This window comes from Mesoplodon mirus (assembly GCF_964341445.2).
Source record: "Mesoplodon mirus genome assembly, chromosome: 5".
NCBI lineage: Eukaryota > Metazoa > Chordata > Mammalia > Artiodactyla > Ziphiidae > Mesoplodon > Mesoplodon mirus.
The window spans coordinates 89,994,355-90,019,832 of NC_138980.1; the positions used below are offsets into that span (position 1 = coordinate 89,994,355).

Below are 25,478 nucleotides of genomic sequence, written 5' to 3' on the forward strand. Positions count from 1 at the left end.
TAAAGCAAATCTTTGTGTTTTGGGACTTTATCCAATTACTTGAAATCTTTTGAATGCCATGTAAGCTATGAAGACCCTTAATCCCACTTTTATTCTTTATTCAATAGATTTTAATGTGCCCAGAACATGAAACGGAGAGAATAAACATGTACTGTGAATTATGTAGGAGGCCAGTTTGTCATCTCTGTAAGTTGGGTGGTAATCATTCCAACCACCGTGTAACCACTATGAGCAGTGCCTACAAAACCTTAAAGGTAGAACTTATTTTTAGAACTAAATTTTGATCCATTATAACTTTAGACCTTTAACTTTTTCTATATAAAATCATACTGTGCATATTGTGTGGTCTGTTTTACTGAAGTGAGTTAATAATCTAAAGTGTTACTTAATGATCTATTAATATTAGGTTGTTAGTATTTCTGACCAGGCAGCTCTTTGTCCTACTGATATCTAGTTCTGAGGAAAGAGAGGGATGAAGGACACTTCATTATGATCCATCCCTACATGAGCTCAATGCCACGACATTGAGTGTGGTTATGGGAGTGACACACTTTGAAGGGTAGTAGCTGTTTTAAGACACTTGATTCTTATTGCTGCCAATAGAATTAGTATAAACATTTTTGTATATTCTGGTGGGTTCCAGCTAAAACTGAGTTATTTACTGTCTGTTAACCTTATACATGGCCCTTTTTTTTTTTTTTTTTTTTTTTTGGCGGTACGCGGGCCTTTCACTGTTGTGGCCTCTCCTGTTGCGGAGCACAGGCTCCGGACGCACAGGCTCAGCGGCCATGGCTCACGGGCCCAGCCGCTCCGCGGCATGTGGGATCTTCCCGGACTGGGGCATGAACCCGTGTCCCCTGCATCGGCAGGCGGACTCTCAACCACTGCGCCGCCAGGGAAGCCCACATGGCCCTTTTAAAACTTTCAAATTTGATAATCTACAGCCATGTAGGCAGTGGTATAATGCTATTTTTTTGTTTCATTCTTTTTTCTTTTTTAAAAGGGAATCAATTCATTTATAAATCTACTACCCATTTAAATTTTTGATTCCTTTAACAATATGTGTATGCATTTTTTGACCTGTATCTATTTTGCATCTATACATACAGTTTCATATTTTGTATTTTGTATGTCTGACATGCTCAGTCCTCCCTCTACATTGAACACATGGGTTACAAGTATTGTTGTTTTTTGTCCGTCCTCAGTTACTAATTCTGTTATCTGTGTCATTACTAGGTCAATTTTGACTGATTTTTCTTATCATTATGAGTTGTATTTCCCTCCTCCTTTGCAAGCCTGGCAACTTTTGATTGGCTGCCAGGTATTGTAAAGCTCACCTTGTTGGGCACTGGATATTTTTATATTCCTAAAGATATTCTTGAGTTTTCTTCTTTTGTGTGATTAAGTTACTTGGGAACAATTTGTTCCTTTTTGGTCTTGCTGTTAAGCTTTGTTAGGACAGAGCAGCGTTTTGTTCTAGGACTAATTTTATGTGATTATTGAAGTAAAGCCATTTGTTTACTCTTCCCAATGCCCTACGAATTTTGAGGTTTTTTTTTTTTTTTAATCTGGCTGGTGGGGAACAGGCACTATTTCCAGCATGTGTGAGCTCTGAAATTGTTCCTTCTAATTCTTTTGGGTGATACTTGCCCTGGCCTGTGGCAATTTCCTCACACATAAAAATTGATCAAAGCTCATATGAATAAGCAAGGGGGCTGCTTGGTAAATCTCTGGAGTTCTTTCTCTTTATGGCCACCTGTTCTTAGGTGTTATGTTTTATAAACTCTGGCCTCCCCAGACTCCCAGCTTCATCGCCTCATCTCATGGGAGATCCTGGGCCCCATTTGAGTTCTCTGCACCAGGCCTGGGAAGCCTTCTCCTGACAATAAGCTGAGAGCAATCATAGGCTCATCTTGTTTCCCATCCCTCAGGGGCACTGTTTTTTGTTTCTTGATGTCCAGTATCTTGAGAGCTGTTTCATTTATTCTGTTAGGTTTTTTTAGTTGTTTCAAGTGGGTGAGTAAATCCAGTCTTTGTTTCTCTGCTGTGCCTCACAGTGGCAATAACACTGTTTGCTAATTTTAACTTTGCCACCTTTTTTGTTTGTTTCTTATTGGTTGGATATTATATAAGTTGTCCAAAAATTTTTTTTCTATTACTTGGAATCGATATTTGACAATAGCATACACTTAAGTTATCCTTTGCCTTGTTGTTAATTTCTCCCATTTATGTTTCACACTTTTAAAAATGAGACTCCATAATGGATTTTTCACTTTATTCACTTTTTAGTAAGAGTAAAATTATTCAGTTTTGCTGAAAGTAGCAAACAGATCTCCTTAGATCTTCCTTTTTACTTGTTTTAGATTTTAAGCCGGAGACCTTCGTGATGTAGGTGACATAGGTAGGTTTATAAAACCATTTTCATTTTTACTCACTTGAGTGTTGCAGGAAGAGAGCTCAAACTCTGCTGGGTGTTAGAATCACCTGGAACACTTGGTAAAACTATGGAAGCCAGGCCTGTACTACTTTAATTACCTTGGGCCTCTGTATTCTTTATGGACTCTCAGGAGACTGATGATGCACACCAGCATTTGAGAACCACTGCTCTAGAGGAAGCTTTGCTCAACTTTGGGGTCCTTGAGAATTTAGCCTCTGATCAGTTCCTAGAGAACTGGGGTCCTACTAACACTAAAGGATTTAAACCTGCTTCTCATGTTAGATGAACTTCCTGGATAAAAGGCCTAGTATCAGTGTCTGGTGCATATACTTTTTGGAGGATTATGAATAAAGGGACCACTGATTCTTGGTTAAGACAGATCTAGTCTTAACACAGACTGCCAAAGTTTAAGGGGACTGAGAAGACTGGAGCCGTCTCAGATAAAGGCTGTGGTTGGCCAGAGACTTGGTCTAAGCCTCACAGCTCACTGGAACCACTTAGACCTTGGACGGTGTTTCTGAATTCTGTCCTCTATTCTTCTCTAGCCTATTTAGCACTGTTAACTTAAGCTGTTTCAGAACTAAGCCCTACTTCAGTTTAAATGGCCAAATTCCTTTCTTTGCTACTATAGCTAAAAAGAGTGCCAGCCCTCATACCCCGTAGGTCTGGTCCTAACATGGGCCTGACAGCGGTGGTATTGGAGGAACTATCATCTTCCTTGCAGCTTGGTGCTGAGGAAGCACCTCTCAGCCTGTGACATCAAGGTTAATGTGTGGTGAGGGGTTTTCTAGTTCAGCCATTGACTATGTGATATTTGTACTAAGTGAGCTTTGGTTTCCTCATCTGTAAAATGCTGGATTAAAATGCAGGATTTTAATGTCTCTTCCTATCCTTAACATCTTATGATTTCCTTCTTGGTCCCATCCTGCCCTGAGTTCTCAGAAATCTTGTTCCTCTGCCTAACAGGTCTTTCCTCTGTCCCTCCAGTGAGCCATCAAGGAAACTCACTGGGTCTGATTGCTGGGTGTCCCAAAGAGTGAAAGATAGGCCATGCTGGAGACCTGTCACTTTGATTTCTGCATACGTTCTCTTACCCTGTAACATGGTCTAAGTAAAAAAAGAGGACGATGATACAAGAAGGAGACTCACTTCTTTAATTCCTAAGAGCTTTGCGCCTCTTCTTCCTAACTCTTTTCAACCCTTAGTCCAGTTGTGAGCAAGAAACGTTCAGATCCTCCTGTCAGGGCTACAGCATGGGAAGTGTTTTCTGGATGTTCTTATTCTAACTTAGTCTCAGGATACATTGTCTCTTACTGCTTTGTACCCCGTGGTACGTCAGGGTATTATTGTTTGTTTTTAAATGTATTTCAGGTATATTAATGTTTTCTGGGCTACACTAGTGATCTCACCAAAATCTATGACATTATCTCTATGGTAAACTATACCAGTTTCAAAATGACTACTTTATGAACAAACTATTCAATAAGCTCTTGAAGTTACCTATTCTTATAAATCTGTGTTTCCATTATTGTGTATTGTGTAATTGTTTAGTGAACATCTAGGCTGGGATGGACTCTGAAGATTATTTTGGAAGGGTCTTTGTTGTTTTTCCTGTTGTGTGTGGGGTGTGTGTGTGGGAGAGTGAATTATAAGATCTGGTGGAAGACAACACTATTTGGATCGCTGTCCTTCCATTTACTTAGAAGCCTTGGGAGGAAGCATTCTGGGAGTGATGATGAGACAACCAAAATACGCTATTTGTGTATTCAGGAGTTTTTACTAATCTGAGCATCACTACCTTGTTCTTTTTTCTGACTGCTTCTAATCCCTCATGTATCTTTAGGCCTGTGTGCTCAATGCCAGTGCCTGTTTACCCTGGGTTAATTAATGATAATCACCATTGTTGATTTTACTGTCTGTTCATCATAGGCTAGAGAAGAGGATACTGTGTTAAAAGAAATTCTGGAAGGCCTTTGTTACACTTCTATTTCTGTTTCTAATATATTCCAATAGGAAAAGCTTTCAAAAGATATTGATTACCTTATTGGCAAGGAGAGCCAGGTGAAGAGTCAGATTTCTGAACTAAACTTGTTAATGAAAGAAACGGAGGTAAGTGATAAGCTGGTTTGGATATTTTTCACTTATTCATTTAGACATTCATTTATTCATTCGTAAAATCCAGAGGGTATTATTTGAGCTGGGAGTACAAATTTGTGTTAGATCTCACTCCTGCTTTTCTGGGACTAAGAAAAGAAACGTAAAATATAATACTATGTGATCAGTGCTGATAGAGGTTGTGATTAAATGATATTGGAACACAGAGGAAAGGATGACTAATTCTTTATGTGGCAGTTAACGAGTTCTCCAAAGTAGCAATATAAGGAAAATAATAGCTTTTATGATTAGCTGTATCTTATAAAACTAACAGATTGCATTTGAAAAATGTACTATATGTCGATAAGACCAGGTTTATTTAAGTTTCCAGATACTCCAAAGTATATTCCTGTCACATATGTTCACCAAAAGACATGTATTAAGATGTTCTTAGCTGCATTATTTGTGATAGCCACAAAATGGAAAGTACTCAAATGTTCATTAACAGTGGAATATAAATAGCAGTGAAGGATGAATATCTACAACTATGTGCAACAATGTAGATAAGTCTGGCACTAATATTGAAAGGAAGATGCCAAATACAAAGGAGTACATGCTGGGTGATTCCAAGACAGTTGAAACAAGACTGTGTTGTTCAGGATAGGAGTTATTGAAGAGAGGGAGGATTAGTGCCTGGAAAGTTTATAAGGGTGGCTTCTGGGATACTGGTAATATTGTTCAGTCTGGATGCTGGTTACATGGGTGTGGTTGCAAAGCCTCATTGATCCTTACACTTATATGTACATTTTCCTCTTTGCATATTATACTTCAGTAAAAAATTTTAAAAACTGATAGCACCTTAAAAGTATAGTAAGAGCGGATAGGACTGGGTTATTTTAAAATTCCTAATAGTCTTCACTGATTTTGATCCCTATTTCTTTTCTCTATTTGAAATAAACTGAAGAGCCATTACCCTTGATCACTTTATGTTTTGTAATTAAATATAAAAATATTCTGACTAGTATGAGACTGTCATTTCTTACAAATTTTTTTCAAAAATGGGTTAAAATCATTGAAAAATTATGTGAATTAACACCATATTACCAGTATTTTTTTAAATTTAATTGTATTTATTTTTTTATAGAGCAGGTTCTTATTAGTCATCCATTTTATACACATCAGTGTATACATGTCAATCCCAATCACCCAATTCATCACACCACCACCCCCCACCCACAGCTGCTTTCCCCCCTTGGTGTCCATACGTTTGTTCTCTACATCTGTGTCTCAATTTCTGCCCTGCAAACCGGTTCATCTGTACCATTTTTCTAGGTTCCACATATGTGCGTTAATATGCGATATTTGTTTTTCTGACTTACTTCACTCTGTATTGACAGTCTCTAGATTCATCCACGTCTCTACAAATGACCCAATTTCGTTCCTTTTCATGGCTGAGTAACATTCCACTGTGTATATGTACCACATCGTCTTTTTTTTTTTTTTTTTTACATCTTTATTGGAGTATAATTGCTTTACAATGGTATGTTAGTTTCTGCTTTACAACAAAGTGAATCAGTTATACATATACATATGTTCCCATATGTCTTCCCTCTTGCGTCTCCCTCCCTCCCACCCTCCCTATCCCACCTCTCCAGGCAGTCACAAAGCACCGAGCTGATCTCCCTGTGCTATGCGGCTGCTTCCCACTAGCTATCTACCTTACGTTTCGTAGTGTATATATGTCCATGCCTCTCTCTTGCTTTGTCATAGTTTACCCTTTCCTCTCCCCATATCCTCAAGTCCATTCTCTAGTAGGTCTGTGTCTTTATTCCTGTCTTACCCCTAGGTTCTTCATGACATTTTTTTTATCTTAAATTCCATATATATGTGTTAGCATACAGTATTTGTCTTTCTCTTTCTGACTTACTTCACTCTGTATGACAGACTCTAGGTCCATTCACCTCACTACAAATAACTCAATTTCGTTTCTTCTTATGGCTGAGTAATATTCCATTGTATATATGTGCCACATCTTCTTTATCCATTCGCCTGTCGATGGACATTTAGGGTGCTTCCATGACCTGGCTATTGTAAATAGTGCTACATTGAACATTGGGGTGCATGTGTCTTTTTTTTTTTTTTTTTTTTTTTGCTGTACACGGGCCTCTCACTGTTGTGGCCTCTCCCGTTGCGGAGCACAGGCTCCGGACGCGCAGGCTCAGCGACCATGGCTCATGGGCCCAGCTGCTCTGCGGCATGTGGGATCTTCCCGGACTGGGGCACAAACCCGTGTTGCCTGCATCGGCAGGCGGACTCTCAACCACTGCGCCACCAGGGAAGCCCGCATGTGTCTTTTTGAATTACGGTTTTCTCTGGGTATGTGCCCAGTAGTGGTATTGCTGGGTCATATGGTAATTCTATTTTTAGTTCTTTAAGGAACCTCCATAATGTTCTCCATAGTGGCTGTATCAATTTACATTCCCACCAACAGTGCAAGAGGGTTCCCTTTTCTCCACACCCTCTCTAGCATTTGTTGTTTGTAGATTTTCTGATGATGCCCATTCTAACTGGTGTGAGGTGATACGTCATTGTAGTTTTGCTTTTCATTTCTCTAATAATTAGTGATGTTGAGCAGCTTTTCTTGTGTCTCTTGGCCATCTCTCTGTCTTCTTTGGAGAAATGTCTTCTGCCCATTTTTTGATTGGGTTGTTTGTTTTTTTAATATTGAGCTGCATGAGCTGTTTATATATCTTGGAGATTAATCCTTTGTCCGTTGATTCATTTGCAAATATTTTCTCCCTTTCTGAGGGTTGCCTTTTCGTCTTGTTTGTAGTTTCCTTTCTTTTGCAAAAGCTTTTAAGTTTCATTAGGTCCCATTTGTTTATTTTTGTTTTTATTTCAATTACTCTAGGAGGTAGATCAAAAAAGATCTTGCTGTGATTGATGTCAAAGAGTGTTCTTCCTACGTTTTCCTCTAAGCTTTATAGTGTCCAGTCTTACATTTAGGTCTCTAATCCATTTTGATTTTATTTTTCTGTATGGTGTTAGGGAGTGTTCTAATTTCATTCTTTTACACGTAGCTGTCCAGTTTTCCCGGCACCACTTACTGAAGAGACTGTCTTTTCTCCATTTTATATCCTTGCCTCCTTTGTCATAGATTAGTTGACCATAGGTGTGTGGGTTTATCTCTGGGCTTTCTATCCTGTTCCATTGATCTATATTTCTGTTTTTGTGGCAGTACCATATTGTCTTGATGACTGTAGCTTTGTAGTATAGTCTGAAGTCAGGGAGTCTGATTCCTCCAGCTTCATTTTTTTTTGCCTCAAGACTGCTTTGGCTATTCAGGGTCTTTTGTGTCTCCATACAAATTTTAAGATTTCTTGTTCTAGTTGTGTAAAAAATGCCATTGGTAATTTGATGGGAAGTGCATTGAATCTGTAGATTGCTTTGGGTAGTATACTCATTTTCACAATATTGATTCTTCCAATCCAAGAAAATAGTATATCTCTCCATCTGTTGGTATCATCTTTAATTTCTTTCAACAGTGTCTTATAGTTTTGTGCATACAGGTCTTTTTTCTCCCTAGGTAGGTTTATTCCTAAGTATTTTATTCTTTTTGTTGAAATGGTAAATGGGGGTGTTTCCTTAATTTCTCTTTCAGATTTTTCACCATTAGTGTATAGGAATGCAAGAGATTTCTGTGCATTAATTTTGTATCCTGCAACTTTACCAAATTCATTGATTAGCTCTAGTAGTTTTCTGGTGGCATCTTTAGGATTCTCTATGTATAGTATCATGTCATCTACAAACAGTGACAGTTTTACTTCTTCTTTTCCAATTTGGATTCCTTTTATTTCTTTTTCTTCTCTGATTGCCGTGACTAGGACTTCCAAAACTATGTTGAATAATAGTGGCAAGAGTGGACATCCTCATTTTGTTCCTGATCTTAGAGGAAATGCTTTCAGTTTTTCACCACTGAGAATGATGTTTGCTGTGGGTTGGTCGTATATGGCCTTTATTATGTTGAGGTAGCTTCCCTCTGTGTCCACTCTCTGGAGAGTTTTTATCATAAATGGGTGTTGAATTTTGTCAAAAGCTTTTTCTGCATCTATTGAGATGATCATATGGTTTTTCTTCTTCAATTTGTTAATATGGTGTATCACATTCATTGACTTGCGTATATTGAAGAATCTTTGCATCCCTGGGATAAATCCCACTTGATCATGGTGTATGATCCTTTTAATGTGTTGTTGGATTCTGTTTGCTAGTATTTTGTTGAGGATTTTTGCATCTATATTCATCAGTGATATTGGTCTGTAATTTTCTTCTTTTGTAGTATCTTTGTCTGGTTTTGGTATCAGGGTGATGGTGGCCTCATAAAATGAGTTTGGGAGTGTTCCTTCCTCTTCAAATTTTTGGAAGAGTTTGAGAAGGTTGGGTGTTAGCTCTTCTCTAAATGGTTGATAGAATTCACCTGTGAAGCCCTCTGGTCCTAGACTTTTGTTTGTCGGAAGATTTATTTATTTATTTATTTTATTATTTATTTTTGGCTGCATTGGGTCTTCGTTACTGTGCATGGTCTTTCTCTAGATGCAGCGAGCGGGGGCTACTCTTTTTTGTGGTGTGCAGGTTTCTCATTGCAGTGGTTTCTCTTTTGGCAGATCACGGGCTCTAGGTGCATGGGCTTCAGTAGTTGTGGTACATGGACTCAGTAGTTGTGGCTCTCAGGCTCTGGATCGTAGGCTCAGTAGTTTTGGTGCATGGCTTAGTTACTCCGTGCCATGTGGGATCTTCCCAGACCAGAGCTGGAACCTGTGTCCCCTGCATTGGCAGGCAGATTCTTAACCACTGCACCACCAGGGAAGCCCTGTTTGAGGATTTTTAATCACAGTTTCAATTTCATTACTTGTGATTGGTCTGTTCATATTTTCTATTTCTTCCTGGTTCAGTCTTAGAAGGTTATACCTCTCTAAGAATTTCTCTGTTTCTTCCAGGTTGTCCATTTTATTGGTGTAGAGTAGCTTGTAGTGGTCTCTTAGGATGCTTTGTATTTCTGCGGTGTCTGTTGTAACTTCTCCTTTTTCATTTCTAATTTTATTGATTTGAGTCCTCTCCCTCTTTTTCTTGATGAGTCTGGCTAATGGTTTATCAGTTTTGTTTATCTTCTCAAAGAACCAGCTTTTAGTTTTATTGATCTTTGCTGTTGTTTTCTATTTCATTTATTTCTGCTCTGATATTTATGATTTCTTTCTTTCTGCTAACCCTGGGTTTTGTTTGTTCTTCTTTCTCTAGTTCCTTTAGGTGTAAGGCTAGGTTGTTTGGGATTTTTCTTGTTTCTTGAGGTAGGCTTGTATAGCTATAAACTTCTCTCTTAGAACTGTTTTTGCTGCATTCCATTGGTTTTGGATCATAGTGTTTTCATTATCATTTTTCTCTAGGTATTTTTTGACTTTCTCTTTGATTTCTTCAGTGATCTATTGGTTATTTAGTAACGTATTGTTTAGCCTCTATGTGTTTGTGTTTTTTATGTTTTTTTCCCTGTAATTGATTTCTAATCTCATAGCGTTGTGGTCAGAAGAGATGCTTAATATGATTTCAATTTTCTTAAATTTACTGAGGCTTGATTTGTGACCAAAGATGTGATCCATCCTGGAGAATGTTCCATGTGCGCTTGAGAAGAAAGTGTAATCTGCTGTTTTTGGATAGAATGTCCTATAAATATCAATTAAATCTATCTGGTCTATTTTGTCATTTAAAACTTGTGTGTCCTTATTAATTTTCTGTCTGGATGATCTGTCCATTGGTACAAGTGAGGTGTTAAACTCCCCCACTATTATTGTGTTACTGTCGATTTCTTCTTTTATAGTTGTTAGCAGTTGCCTTATGTATTGAGGTGCTCCTGTGATGGGTGCATATATATTTATAATTGTTATATCTTCTTGGATTGATCCCTTGATCATTATGTAGTGTCCTTCTTTGTCTCTTGTCATAGTCTTTATTTTAAGGTCTATTTTATCTGATATGAGTATTGCGACTCCACCTTTCTTTTGATTTCTGTTTGCATGGAATATCTTTTTCCATCCCCTCACTTTCAGTCTGAATGTGTCACTAGGTCTGAAGTAGGTGTCTTGTAGACAGCATATGTATGGGTCTTGTTTTTGTATCCATTCAGCAAGCCTGTGTCTTTTGTTTGGAGGATTTAATGCATTCATGTTTAAGGTAATTATCACTATGTATATTCCTATTACCATTTTCTTAATTGTTTTGGGTTTGTTTTTTAGGTCCTTTTCTTCTCTTGTGTTTCCCACTTAGATAAGTCCCTTTAGCATTTGTTGTAGAGCTGGTTTGGTGGTACTGAATTCTCTTATCTTTTGCTTGTCTGTGCAGCTTTTGATTTCTCCATAGAATCTTAATGAGATCCTTGGTGGGTAGAGTAATCTTGGTTGTAGGTTCTTCCCTTTCATCACTTTAAATATGTCATGCCACTCCCTTCTGTCTTGCAGAGTTTCTGCTGAGATATCAGCTGTTCACCTTATGGGAGTTCCCTTGTATGTTATTTCTCGTTTTTCCCTTGCTGCTTTCAATAATTTTTCTTTGTCTTTAATTTTTGCCAATTTGATTACTGTGTGTCTCGGCATGTTTCTCCTTGGGTTTATCCTGTATGGGACTCTCTGTACTTCCTGGAGTTGGGTGGCTATTTCCTTTCCCATGTTAGGGAAGTTTTAGACTATAATCTCTTCAAATATTTTCTCAGGTCCTTTCTCTCTCTCTTCTCCTTCTGGGACCCCTATAATGTGAATGCTGTTGTGTTTAATATTGTCCCAGAGGTCTCTTAGGCTGCCTTCATTTCCTTTCATTCTGTTCCACAGCAGTGAATTCCACCATTTTGTCTTCCAGGTCACTTATCCGTTCTTCTGCCTTAGTTATTCTGCTATTGATTCCTTCTAGTGTATTTTTCATTTCAGTTATTGTGTTGCTCATCTCTGTTTGTTTTGTTCTTTAATTCTTCTCGGTCTTTGTTAAACATTTCTTGCATCTTCTCGATCTTTGCCTCCATTCTTTTTCCGAGGTCCTGGATCATCTTCTCTATCATTATTCTGAATTCTTTTTCTGGAAGGTTGCCTATCTCCACTTCATTTAGTTGTTTTTCTGGGGTTTTATCTTGTTCCTTCATCTGGTACATAGCCCTCTGCCTTTTCATTTTGTCTATCTTTCTGTGAATGTGGCTTTTGTTCCACAGGCTGAAGGATTGTAGTTCTTCTTGCTTCTGCTGTCTGTCCTCTGGTGGATGAGGCTATCTAAGGGGCTTGTGCAAGTTTCCTGATGGGAGGGACTGGTGATGGGTAGAGCTGTTTGTTGCCTTAGTGAGCAGAGCTCAGTAAATCTTTAATCTTTAATCTTTAATTGTCTGCTGATGGGTGGGGCTGGGTTCCCTCCCTGTTGGTTGTTTGGCCTGAGGTGACCCAACACTGGAGCCTACCCAGGCTCTTTGGTGGGGCTAATGGCGGAGTCTGGGAGGGCTCATGCCAAGTAGTACTTCCCAGAACTTCTGCTGCCAGTGTCCTTTTCCTCATGGTGAGACATAGCCACTGCCCGCCTCTGCAGGAGACCTTCCAACACTAGCAGGTAGGTCTGGTTCAGTCTCCTATGGGGTCACTGCTCTTTCCCACTGGTTCCTAATGTGCACACTACTTTGTGTGTGCCCTCCAAGAGTGGAGTCTCTGTTTCCTCCAGTCCTGTCGAAGTCCTGCAGTCAAATCCTGCTAGCCTTCAAAGTCTGATTCTCTAGGAATTCCTCCTCCCCTTGCCAGACCCCCAGGTTGGGAAGCCTGACGTGGGGCTCAGAACCTTCACTCCATTGGGTGGACTTCTGTGGTACAAGTGTTCTCCAGTTTGTGAGTCACCCACCCAGCAGTTATGCGATTTGATTTTATTGTGATTGCACCCCTCCTACTATCTCATAGTGGCTTCTCCTTTGTCTTTGGATGTGGGGTATCTTTTTTGGTGAGTTCCAGTGTCTTCCTGTCAATGACTGTTCGGCAGTTAGTTGTGATTCTGTTGTTCTTGCAAGAGGGAGTGAGAGCACATCCTTCTACTCCGCCATCTTTTTTTTTGCTGTACACGGGCCTCTCACTGTTGTGGCCTCTCCCGTTGTGGAGCACAGTCTCTGGACGCGCAGGCTCAGTGGCCATGGCCCATGGGCCCAGCCGCTCCGCGGCATGTGGGATCTTCCCGGACCGGGGCACGAACCCGTGTCCCCTGCATAGGCAGGCGGACTCCCAACCACTGCGCCACCAGGGAAGCCCTCGCCATCTTGAACCAATCTCCATATTACCAGTTTTGCTTTAATATTTTAAATAATATTTTTCTGTTAGTCACTGACTGCATTTTCATGTAATTTAAAAGTAGGATTCTGTTTCTCACATTTGTTTCTGATTGACAAACTCTCTCAGTTTACTATAATCCCCGAACACATAGCACATTATCATCTAGATAGTAGGTTGCTTCAGGGATTGTGTCTGTGGTAATTTTAGATTTGTCTTTATTGGTTTTCTCGGTCAGGCTGCCTTTCCTTCTGAGGAAGGAAACCCAGTGCTTGTTTTTGAGTTTGTCATTCAGTAGGTTGAAAACTGAGGAACTCAGGCATCAAGTATTCATGTAGGCATTGATGCCTTGGAATCCTGGAGAAATTATTTAACCTCTTCTTGTGCCTTTGACCTAAGCTGCATTTGTAGTCTTATCAGTAAGAATCTTCTGCACTAGAGAATTTGTCTCCATTCTTGAATTTTACTCAGTGAAGACTGTGACACTGTCTTTTTATCTATAATTATACTTAGCTGGAAAAACTCTCCTCTTGATCTATGTATAATGATATTTCTGAACTTAATGTGATATGTCACTGAAACACTACCAGAATGTCACTACCCTCTGTTCTTTCCTCCTATCCTCCTTTAAAAAAATTGGCTGTTGAGGTTAGGAATCAGAGAAGGAAATCTGGAAAAAATTTCCTTTCATTTTAAATGTTGGCCAGAAGCCATTGGAAAATGAGCAATGCACTTCTACCATATATTGTCAGCTTTTAAGAATGTTCTTGAAGACTCTTTTCTGTTGGCTGCTGCTATGAGTCTATTATGATAAATGCTTGTAAGTGCTTTACTGGTCTTATTTTCAAAATCAGGTCGAGCTCTGATTTTGTGGACATTCAAAATGTTTAATAACCACTATAGAGAGGATCATTTTATGGCAAAGTAGAGGAATAGCTATGTGTGCAGTGAAAATAATGTTTATTGAGAGTATGTGACATTGTGATGGGCATTTTATGTAAATAATCTTTTTCAATCTTCAGAAAAACCTAAATGGTCTCTCTTACCCCTAGTTTTCAGAAGAGAAAAACTCAAGCATAAAGAAGTTAATTTGCATAACTTATAATTAAATCAATATTAATTAAATTGCAGCTTAATTATAATTATATATAACTAAATATTAATTTGAAGAGAAGAGTTACATTTTTATTACTTAGTATAGGATGTAATTTTTTGAGTTTCATAGCTGTGGTTTAACTTTTTTAAAAATTGGTATATGGTAGAAAGGATAAAATTTCCTGAATTAGAAATGAATAAAAATAAATAAGTGCAAGATTGTATTTTCCTGTGTCTTTGGTTAAATCAGTTCATTTCTGCCTCAAGTTCCTTTGTATACAAATTGAATGTTGCTTTCTTATTTCATTGAATAAATTGTTTATTGCTGGACTTTGGAGATTGAAAGCTTAAGGAAATACAGTATTATAAAATTACGAAGTATGTCTCAAAGCTGCTGATCATTCCTTAGTAAGCATATTTGATGCCAAATTATTGTTCTGAAAACATTAAGGAGTCAGACAAAATCTTTTTCTTTCCAGTATTTGGGTTCGTTTTGTTGAATTGCAACTCTTTCTTGAAAAGACATTTGGATTTAGCAGATGAGGTAACGCTTTGCTTGTTTTATAATAGTGTAATGGAGAGCGGGCTAAAGAAGAAGCAATTACACATTTTGAAAATCTCTTTGAAATCCTAGAAGAAAGGAAATCATCTGTTTTGAAGGCAATTGATGCTTCTAAGAAACTAAGATTAGACAAATTTCAGACTCAAATGGAAGAGTATCAGGGGCTTTTAGAGAACAACGGACTCGTGGGATACGCTCAAGAAGTGCTGAAGGAGACAGATCAGTCTTGCTTTGTTCAGACCGCAAAACAGCTCCACCTCAGGTATTTAACTTTGAACTGACAGTCTCTCTCTAGCAGTGTCATTAAATGCTGCTTTATGTTTCAGCTGTAGCTCTGAGTGGTTCAGAATGCTGTGTTATGTGCAGTATCTCTTGCTTCACTCTTAAAACTTGAATGTTGAGTGAAGTTTTTTTTTGTTAATCTCATTGAAAATACTTAGTCTGGTTTGCCTTTTTAAAGAATAATTTTTGTGTAAAATATTTTATGTCTGTCTGTAGAATACAGAAAGCTACAGAATCTTTGAAGAGCTTTAGACCTGCGGCTCAGACTTCTTTTGAAGACTATGTTGTTAATACATCTAAACAAACAGAACTTCTTGGAGAATTGTCCTTTTTCTCTAGTGGTGAGTTTTAGTAACAGCATACCTTCACTTTTTTAGTTTGAATTTACATTGTGTAGGAGAAACACAAATTCTCTTTAGTTTGACATTATAATGCAGCATCTCAGTTGCCCAGACCATCATATGCTAAAATCATATGCCATTTATGTTTTTTTTTTTTTTTTTTTTTTTTTTTTTTTGCTGTACGCGGGCCTCTCACTGCTGTGGCCTCTCCCGTTGCGGAGCACAGGCTCCGGACACACAGGCTCCGCGGCCATGGCTCGCGGGCCCAGCCGCTCCGCGGCATGTGGGATCTTCCGGGATCGGGGCACGAACCCGTGTCCCCTGCATCGGCAGGCGGACTCTCAACCACTGCGCCACCAGGGAAGCCCCATTTATGTTTTTATACCCAAGTTTTTATGCACAGAAGCTAGATTCTTTTGGTTTGTATGTTTTTAAACATTGTGTGAATGGCACCACATTGTATGTATTTTTTTTTGTAATTTGTTTTTTTGAGAAATTAAGTTTAAGATAAATATTTGTTAATACATGAAGTTCTGGTTTACAGCTATATGTTAACTTTACAGTATTCCATTATGTAAGTAAGTTTCCCACTGAGAGACAGTCTATTCCTGTTTTTTTATCTGTTGTAAGCAATGCTCTATTGAACATCTTTGTCAGTGTTTCTTCGTGTATGTGTATGAGTTTCCCTAGGGCAGAAACCTAGAAATGATATCTCCAGGCTAAAAATGACTCTAAGATGTTTAAGTGTTTACATTGCTGTATGAGTTTGCTAGGGCTGCCAAAACTAAGTACCACAGACTGGGTGACATAACAACAGAAATTTAATTTCATAGGATTCTGGCAGTAAAAGGTTTTATTTATCTATCTATCTATCTATCTATCTATCTATGTATCTATCTATCTATCTATCATACCTTGGGGCTTGCGGGATCTTAGTTCCCCGACCAGGGATCAAACCCAGGTCCTTGGCAGTAAAAGCCCACATCTTAACCACTGGACCGCCAGGGAATTCCCTTAGGATTCTGGAGGCTAGAAGTCTGAGATGAAGCTGTCGCCAGGGTTGGTTTCTTCTGAGGTCCCTCTCCTAGGTGTGCACATGGCCGTCTTCTCGTGTCTTCACGTGGTCTTCCCTCTATACATATCTGAGTCCAAATTTCCTCTTATAAGGACTCCAGTCCTATTAGACATAGTGGATTAGGGTCCACCTTAACGACCTGATTTTAACTGTGTTACTTCTTTAAAGACCCTCTCTCCAAATAAAGGTACATTCTGAGGTACTAGGGCCTAAAACTTCAACATATGAGTTTTAGGGCGGGCAACTCAGCCCCTAACATTTAGTTGTGTTTGTGTTCTGCTGCTCCCCAGCAGGGAGGTCTTCCTTTCCTTTTTTCTTCTCACCTTGTTCATCTCCCTCAGATTTCTCTTCTAATAATGGTGAACAATTACAGTCCTTGGAAAAGTACACTTACAGTTTAATTACTGTACAGGTATGGATGCATAGATTTGTATTCAGTCAAAGGAAATTTGTCTTGTTTAAAAGTTAAACACACTGAAGGATTATTACTATGACCACCTTTCTCTTCCAATCAATACCTGAATCTCTGTCAGGTATATACTTTTCTTGTCTATTATGATGATCTTGTTTTTCCCAATATGTGGTGATATTTGAAATGCTGATTCTATTTCGTATACTGTACTTTCTTCTTTTTCCAAAATGTATACTTGAATTGTTTTTTATATACATGCTAGTTTACTTAGGAGTACAAGGTCCTCCCTTCCCTGGGGGTCCCAAAACAGTCTTTGGAAAAAGGAAGTTGAGTGTGGGTAATCTCTGGTTATACCAGTGCATAACGAAGGACCAGTAAAACGGGTGGGTCAGATGGAAAGCTGCTGGTTACCCAGCTTCCTGCTGATGGATGCTCTTCTCATTTTTTGCTGCACGCATGTAGAGCATTCCAGTCATGTTATTCTTTAACTAGCTTTTTTTTTTAACTTTAAAATGTAGTTTGGATGACTTTTCAGATTCCATGGCTGTATAACATTCAGTTGCACAAATGCACACATAGACATACTTATGCTGTACATTGCTTGTACATAGCTGGAGGATAAGGAGAAGAGGGAGACTTCTGCTTTTCATTTCATGTATTTCTCTGTGATTTGATATAAATATGTGTTTATTTATGTGTGCGTGTGCATGTGTAACTCCTATAGCTTATTTTCACCATATGACCAAAGCAGTTAAGCTGTTTGGAATTTATTCTATGGAAAAGATTATGAATATGCACAAAGATTTAGCTGTGATATTTTAATCATTGTATTTTTAGTGAAAAATTGGAAACATGTTTCTGAAAATAGTTAAATGTTGCTACAGTGGAATGCCACCGGAAGAAAAATACTGGCAGGAGCTACACAAAATTACTGTACTGATAATCTTTGAGTTACTTAATTTGTGTGTGTTTTATGTAGTTTCTGATTTTCTTTAAAAATTAACGTATCTTGTTTATACCAAGAAAAAGGCATTTAAATTGCTTTGCCAGACTTCCCTGGTGGTCCAGTGGTTAAAACTCCATGCTCCCAATGCAGGGGGCCTGGGTTCGATCCCTGGTCAGGGAACTGAATCCCACATGACGCAACTAAGATCCTGCACACTGCAACAAAGATCCCGCATAGGGCAACGAAGATCCCGCATGCCCAACTAAGACCTGGTGCAGCCAAATAAATAAATAAATAAATAAATTTTAAAATAAATAAATAAATCACTTTGCAACTCTGTGGAAGATAATATGAAAGAAAACTATATAATGTTTTATTGAAGTTTGTTTATTATTATACTGACCAAACTTAGATTTAAAAATATTTATTAAAATAATTTATAGGAGGATACATATTATAAATTTCAAGTCTAGGGTTGTTATTCAGTAGATGGAAATTGAAGAGTATGTGGTTAAAAATTTTAATTTATGGTGTTTCAGAATTACTATGTAAAGCTAAAATTGAGCTTTACTTATTTTGTCTGTCTTATTTTTCATTCTTCTTTCCCCTTTCAGTTATAAACATAAATATACCTTTTAAAATCTCAATATACCTTCCTTTTTAAATTTTATTATGATAAAACTTACCCTGAGATCTAGCCTCTTAAATTTCTGGTATACAATACAGTATTGTTGTCTACAGACACAAGTTGTACAGCACATCTCTAGAGCTTATTCATCTTGCTTAACTGAAACTTTATGCCTGTTGATTAATAAGCACCCATTTCTCCCTGCTCCTCAGCCCCTGGTAACCACCATTCCAGTCTTTGATTTTATGAATTTGGCTACTTTAGATACCTCACAAAAGTGGAATCACGCAGTCAGCATTTGTTTTTCTGTTTCTCACTTATTTCACTTAGCATGTCCTCAAAGTCCAACATCCTGTTGTATTTGCAGGATTTATTCTTTTTCTTATACACAGTATTATAAATGTAGAAAGTCTTGAACAGCAGAGAAATCCTTTAAGTATTATCAATAAATCATTTTTACTGAGGAAAAATAAAGGTTCTGAAATAATATTTTAACATTGTTTTCCATTTCATAATTCTTTCAGGCATAGATGTGCCAGAGATCAATGAGGAACAGAGCAAAGTTTATAACAGTGCTTTGATAAATTGGCACCATCCAGAAAAGGATAAAGCTGATAGCTATGTCCTCGAATATCGGAAGATTAATAGAGATGAAGAAATGTTGTCTTGGAATGAGATAGAAGTGTGTGGCACAAGTAAAGTCATTTCCGATCTTGAAAGTAATTGTAACTATGCTTTCAGAGTAAGAGCCTACAGGGGTTCAATCTGCAGTCCTTGCAGCAGGGAATTGATTCTTCATACTCCTCCAGCTCCAGGTATTGTGAATAGTGGGAATAAGAAAAGCATAGAGTTGGAAGAGACCGTGATAAAAAATAAACCAGTTAATGTGTCCATGCAGACCTACATTAAAACCACCTCTCATCTGTAAAATACTCTAGAAAAGTAGATTCCGTACCCAGTTAGGATTTAGAAATAGACTGAATACTTGAATTTCACCATCTAGGCTGAGAACAGGATTAGATTTCTGACTGACATCAAATACAGAAAAAACATGACATTTGAGTGGGCAGGGCTATTAATTTGGGATTAAAATAGCATAAATGCTACCTTACAAGTATTAAATAGTATAATTCTGTATTTTTGATACGTTTATAGAAATCTCTATTAACATAGGATCTAGGCAGATATTTTAAAAATTTATTGATACAATAACATGAAGAATAATTTTAATTTACCTAATTCTGACTTGTCTGGCTTTTCTAACTCAGTGATTACAAGCACATGGGGATGGAAGGCAGGTATTAGAACCACATGGATAGCTTTTCCCTACACTAAAAGCTCCTCCTGCCCAGCAATCCTTCCCTCCCCCTGCCAAGTTAATAACCACTGATACTACTTAAACAGCACCTGTAAATTTTTATAGAATGAGAATGACTTACAGGTTAAGTTGATGTTCACTACAGTGTCTCCATGGATAAGGGACATTTAGAACCAAAGTTGTGCTCATCCTGGTGAGCAGGAAATCCTTCTGCCCAGTTGGTCATGGCCTCAGAGGTTCCTTCATTTGGCTTTTAGACCTCATTGCTCCTGCCCATTTTTAGTGGCTTATGTACCCATACTTTGTGCACTCTGCCCATCCTTCCCTTTTTGTCCAGAGTGTACTATTCACTCTGTTTTTCATGTACATTGTGGCTAATTAAAAAGAAATACAAATAAATAGGGTTGGCTCAAATTATTTTTCTTGAATTTTAATAAAATCCAAAAGAGAGTTTTAGGATCCATTTGCAAGTATTAAGTAAATATATTACTGTTTATGCAGTTTCCGCTTTCTTTTCTAGTCTCTGACTGAAATTGAAAGAAAAAGGAAACCTGAACGTAGCTACTGTTTTCAGTGACAAAGTGAAGGGGGATGGAGGAAAGGAAACATTAAAGACTGTGTTTCTTTTCTCCAAGAGAAACCACATGAATAGGGTGACCATTTAAATTTATTTTGCAAGTTTTCAGTGACAAAGTGAAGGGGGATGGAGGAAAGGAAACATTAAAGACTGTGTTTCTTTTCTCCAAGAGAAACCACATGAATAGGGTGACCATTTAAATTTATTTTGCAAACTGGGAGACTTTTGAGATTGAGACAGTGTGAATTGCCATGCCAGGGCAATAGGCATTACCAGGAAGACTGGTCAAATCACATATGGAGAATAGTTTTAGCTTGTTAGCAGACAGTTTTTTACTATTGTGGTATTATATAGTTAAAATTTGCCATTTTAACCATTTTTACAGATCAGTGGCATTAAGTACATTCAACAGTGTTGTGCAACCATCACCACTCACAATCTCTGGAACTTTTTCATTTTTCCAAACTGACACTCTGTGCCCATTAAACAGTAACTCCCCATCCACCCTTCCCCCAGAGCTTGGTAACCTTTATTCTACCTCTGCCTCTATGAATTTGCCTATTCTAAGTACCTCATGTGAATGAATTCACAGAATCCTTTTGTGACTGGCTTATTTCAAGGTTCATGCATGTTGTAGCATGTCTCACAATTTCTTACTTTTTTAGGCTGAATAGTATTCCATTGTATGTATATACCACATTTTCTTTATCTATTCATCTATTGATGGGTGTTTGGAATGTTTCCACTTTTTGGGCTAGTAGCCACTAAATGTTAGGCTTGATGGGTTTAAGTTGATAGAAGAGTAGTGTTATTGAAACAGGAGGGAAGGGGCAGGGTACAACCTTTAAAAGAAAGGTATAGCCATAGTACATGAAGAAAACTAGTGAGAACCAACTAGGTCCAAGATGGTGGGAGATTCAACTTCCAGTAGACCTTGAGCCTTAATTGTAATACATTAACATGTTAATGACACATCTGCCAGCACCATGACAGTTTTGAGGCCAACCATAAAAGGTCAAGAAGTGGGTGGTAACACACCACTGTAAAGCAATTATACTCCAATAAAGATGTTAAAAAAAAAAAAAAGTAAGTGGTAGCCCAATTCCTGGCTATCCCCGCCCCTTCCCCAAAATAATTGGAACAATCCTCCTACTCATTAGCCTATGAAATTATCCAGCCCATAAAAACTAACCACGCCATATTTCGAGGCCTCTTGCTTCTTGTCTTCCAAGATGGCCCACACTCTGTCTGTGGAGTGTGTTTTTCCCAAGGCTTCTTGCCCTCCAAGATGGACCACACTCTGTCTGTGGAGTGTATTTCTCGCTAAATAAATCCACTTCTTGAATTTGGAATTCTCCAAATTCTTTCATGACGAAGAAAGAACGTTAAATTCACCGGCAACATTATCTTCATTCTGTAGTTGAGGAAATCAAGGTTTAGGTTAAACTCTAGTTAAATGCTTGAGCCAGGCATCAAACCCAGGTCTCTCTGAACCCAAAGCCTGTGTTTTTTTGTTTTTTTACACTGTACACTGTTTCTCATGTCTGCCATCTTGATTGATAAGGAAAAGACCTTATTAAAATTACTAAGTTTCCATATTTATAAAATTTGGAATAAAATTTTAATAAAATACATAGATATTTTTGAAAATGTACAGCCCCTTATTTTAGGGATAAAAGGACAGATTCAAGAGTGTAAAATACTTAGGATAGATTTGCTATATCTATTCCAAGGAACTGCATTCATAAATTTCTCATGCATTTAAAATGTTTCTTCTGCTTTGAAATTTCTGAAGATTTTCAGGTACAGAGAATTTACTGGAAATTATTTCTAAGTTGGGGTTTTGTTTTGTCATAGTTTGTGTAGGGTAGAATGCTATATTCCTCTTCCTATATCTTTTTAGTAATTCCTATTTGAAAAACCTGTTAAATTTAACCATAGAATGTAGAAATGCTAACAATTTGCAGACTAATTTTCTGCTCTATTTAGTTTTCAGTTTCCTTTTTGATGAAAAATGCGGCTACAATAATGAACACCTCTTGCTGAACTTGAAGAGAGACCGTGTAGAGAGCAGAGCTGGATTTAATCTTCTGCTTGCTGCGGAGCGGATCCAAGTGGGTTACTACACAAGCTTAGACTACATCATTGGAGATGTTGGAATTACAAAAGGGAAGCACTTTTGGGCCTTCCGTGTAGAACCATATTCGTACCTGGTAAAAGTGGGAGTTGCTTCCAGTGATAAACTACAAGAATGGCTCCGGTCTCCCCGGGATGCAGTTAGTCCAAGGTAGATTCTTCTACTGATAATTCTTTAGTTCTTTAGGAAGTAAACATCCTGGTTTAGCAAGGTGAGACTGAAAATAGACTTGGATTTACTTGTTGCATTTAGAGTATTTAGTATTTAGAGTATACATTTCTTAGACTCAGGTGTTTTGGCTGTGCTTATGTGGCTGGCTAAGAAAAGGAGTCAGGTTGTGTTGTATTCACACAGTGAATAATGAGATTCAGCAGTTAATTTCTTATGCTGTGAGGAAATAAGTCTGTTTTGGGTACACCTCTTGATTATGGTATAGCTTCGCAATTTAGAATTTTCAAAGTCTTTTATATCAGGTACCTTAATGATGTGATAAAATTGCATAAATAGTGAAATGCCTCTAAATGCCATATTTCACAATTGATATTAAGTTGTTCTTTGGTTAAAGGATACAATTCTTTAAACTGTCCCATAAGTACTTATAAAATTGGGTCATGGTAAACGTGTTTCCATGGCAGAGAATTCCAGTTTCTTGAGTTTGACTATTTAATGGAGACTGTACAGTTTATTTTTGTTAGATGGTATAGTGTGCACTAGTCCAGTCAAGTAATTTTTGACCATTTATGTCTACAGAAATCCCAGATTAACAATCTGAGTAATAGGAAACCTTTTTGCACCAAGATGAGAAATTGAAATAATGGCGAAAATTGAAATAGGGTAATAGTCACTTAAACATAGTGGCATGTCTACTTGGTAGATTATTATTAATAATGCTAAAAAAGTTTACAACATGAGAAATATTACAAGTGAAAAGACCTGATTAAAGTTGTTGATGTAGTATTATCACAAATATATAAGAAGCAATCTATGCATAGGGAAAAAATGGAAGGAACTTTGTATCAAAATTTTCTTCAAGGTGTTACTGTTTTAAAATCAAGGGGGGAAAAAAAACCCTTCATAATACTTGCTTGCATCATAGATCCATATAGAGCTCCCAACCAGTAAATATAGTTCTTAGCAGGAGAATGAAACGTGGTTTTTTCTCCTGCATTATTTTGCAGTGCCCATTTATTTTACTTAGTCTGATAATTCCTTGGATTAGGGGGCCTGTCTTGGTTTTTAATTTTTTTATATATAATTTTTGTGCTAGGAATATTTAATGTTTGTCAAGTCCTTTCAGTTCCCTTCCCCCTGTTTTATTTTTGATAGGCCAAAATTATTATTTTTAGGTTCTCAGGTATATAGGTAAAAATGGATGCTACTTAATGACAGAATTTGGGGCAGAGTTTGTGGTGTAATTCTAAGTGGCAAGGTATAGTCCTTATGTTTTTAATTGATTATGGTTTACCAGAAAGGTTTTGATGTACAATTGATTTTAATTTTAACTCAATATATATTATCTTGTGAAAATGTCTTGAAGCTACTTGAAAGCCTATGCTGATACAGATAAGATTCTGCTTTGTCTGTTTGTGTGTATTTTAGATACGAGCAAGACAGTGGGCATGACAGCGGAAGTGAGGATACCTGTTTTGATTCTTCACAACCCTTTACGTTAGTTACTATAGGCATGAAGAAATTTTTTATTCCCAAGTCACCTACTTCTTCTAATGAACCTGAAAATCGAGTTCTCCCCATGCCAACAAGTATAGGGGTTTTCCTTGACTATGATAAAGGCAAAGTGGGTTTCTATGATATGGATCACATGAAATGCCTTTATGAGCGCCAAGTGGACTGTTCACATACTATGTATCCAGCATTTGCATTAATGGGCAGTGGAGGAATTCAGCTTGAAGAACCCATCACAGCAAAATATCTAGAATACCAAGAGACCATGTAGTTTAAGCATCTGATGCGACTTAGGATAAAAAATGTGAGCAAAATAATGCCTTGGTGTTAACCTTTGTAACTAATTACATATCATCTAAGTATCCTGTGGCCACACTTGTTTTTTGTGTATGTTTCTTCTTAAAACCGAAAACCTAAACAGCCTTCCTGCCTTTCACAAACACCGGGAAAAAGATACTTTTTCATAGTTAACACTGAAATGGTTAACTGGATTATCTTTTTATGCATGGGAAATCTAATTTATTTATGTCAGCCTGTGTTGCCGATACTTACATTCCTTGTTTCGGGGTTGGGGGAAGGGATACAAAAGTATTTATTATGCTTCTTTTGTGTTTGGTTTTTCGTTTTTATATCATGTTTGTGTCCTAAGAGAAGATATTTTTTAAATGCCTTCTGGATAGAAATTAGTACTAAGCATTGTGTTGTGCATTCATTTTTAATGGGAAGACAAAGGTATAGATAGGTAAAAAAAAAGGCCATAGAAACAGTAGTATATTTAAATGGAAAATTATGTATTTGATATTCAGAATATATTGCCTGGAAAATGAATACTACTGGTTTTTTTTTTAAGACCACAAACTGTATTCTTAAGGACATTTTTAAGAGTTCTCTTAGCTGTAATGCCCATACTTGCATGTGTAGGAAACATGGTTTCTTGCAGGAAACACAAAATTCTTGGCTAACACACGAAGCTTCATACGATTTTTTGGGAAATTTCTTTTCTTCAATTTTTTTTTTTAGTTCCTCTATGAAAATATTTGAGCTTATATCAAATAATTATTTTTCGTAAATATTAGTGAAGATACACTGATAATTCTCATATTCTTTTGCTTTCTTTTTGTGTCTTGTAATTTTCATTCTTTGGCACAAATATTATATATCAGATTGTTCTGGTTTATGTTTACATGTTTGAAAAGTTCTTGATACATTTTTAGTGTCATTAAACATATTATAAAATGTGAAGTAACTATCTGGTCAGTTGTATGGCATTTTCTATGACTCATTGGTAGTAAGCATTTGTCATATAAGCAAGTAAAAATACAAATTTAATTGTTTAGGAATAATAATTAAAACCATAATGACTGTGTGTACCCTTTCTTAAAGTTAAAAGTTCTTTGAATTTGAAGAATCTCATTTTATCTAAATTTTATCTTCATTTTTGAAAGATTCTTTCTTGGGTGGTTTTATTTAAACTGGTTAGTTGTTTTAAAGTTAGAGTATTCAGAAACTAGACTGTTAGGCATTTAGCATTAATCATCTTGGAATTCTTTTGACATATTTTAATTGA

The 25,478-nt window shown here is 37.3% G+C and overlaps 1 protein-coding gene across 2 annotated transcripts in view; it reads left to right on the forward strand.

Annotated features, from left to right (window-relative positions):
* TRIM36 (tripartite motif containing 36) overlaps positions 1-24,932 on the forward strand; it is a 45,992-nt gene extending 21,060 nt beyond the window's left edge. For both annotated transcript variants that reach the window (XM_082622616.1, XM_082622615.1), the window contains exons 4-10: positions 108-254; positions 4,451-4,546; positions 14,521-14,774; positions 15,011-15,135; positions 18,721-19,011; positions 22,081-22,378; positions 23,828-24,932. In XM_082622616.1, coding sequence (XP_082478742.1) covers positions 108-254; positions 4,451-4,546; positions 14,521-14,774; positions 15,011-15,135; positions 18,721-19,011; positions 22,081-22,378; positions 23,828-24,182 — 1,566 coding nt within the window. In that variant the 3' untranslated portion in view covers positions 24,183-24,932. The remainder of the gene's footprint in view (positions 1-107; positions 255-4,450; positions 4,547-14,520; positions 14,775-15,010; positions 15,136-18,720; positions 19,012-22,080; positions 22,379-23,827) is intronic.
* The last annotated feature ends 546 nt before the right edge of the window (positions 24,933-25,478 follow it).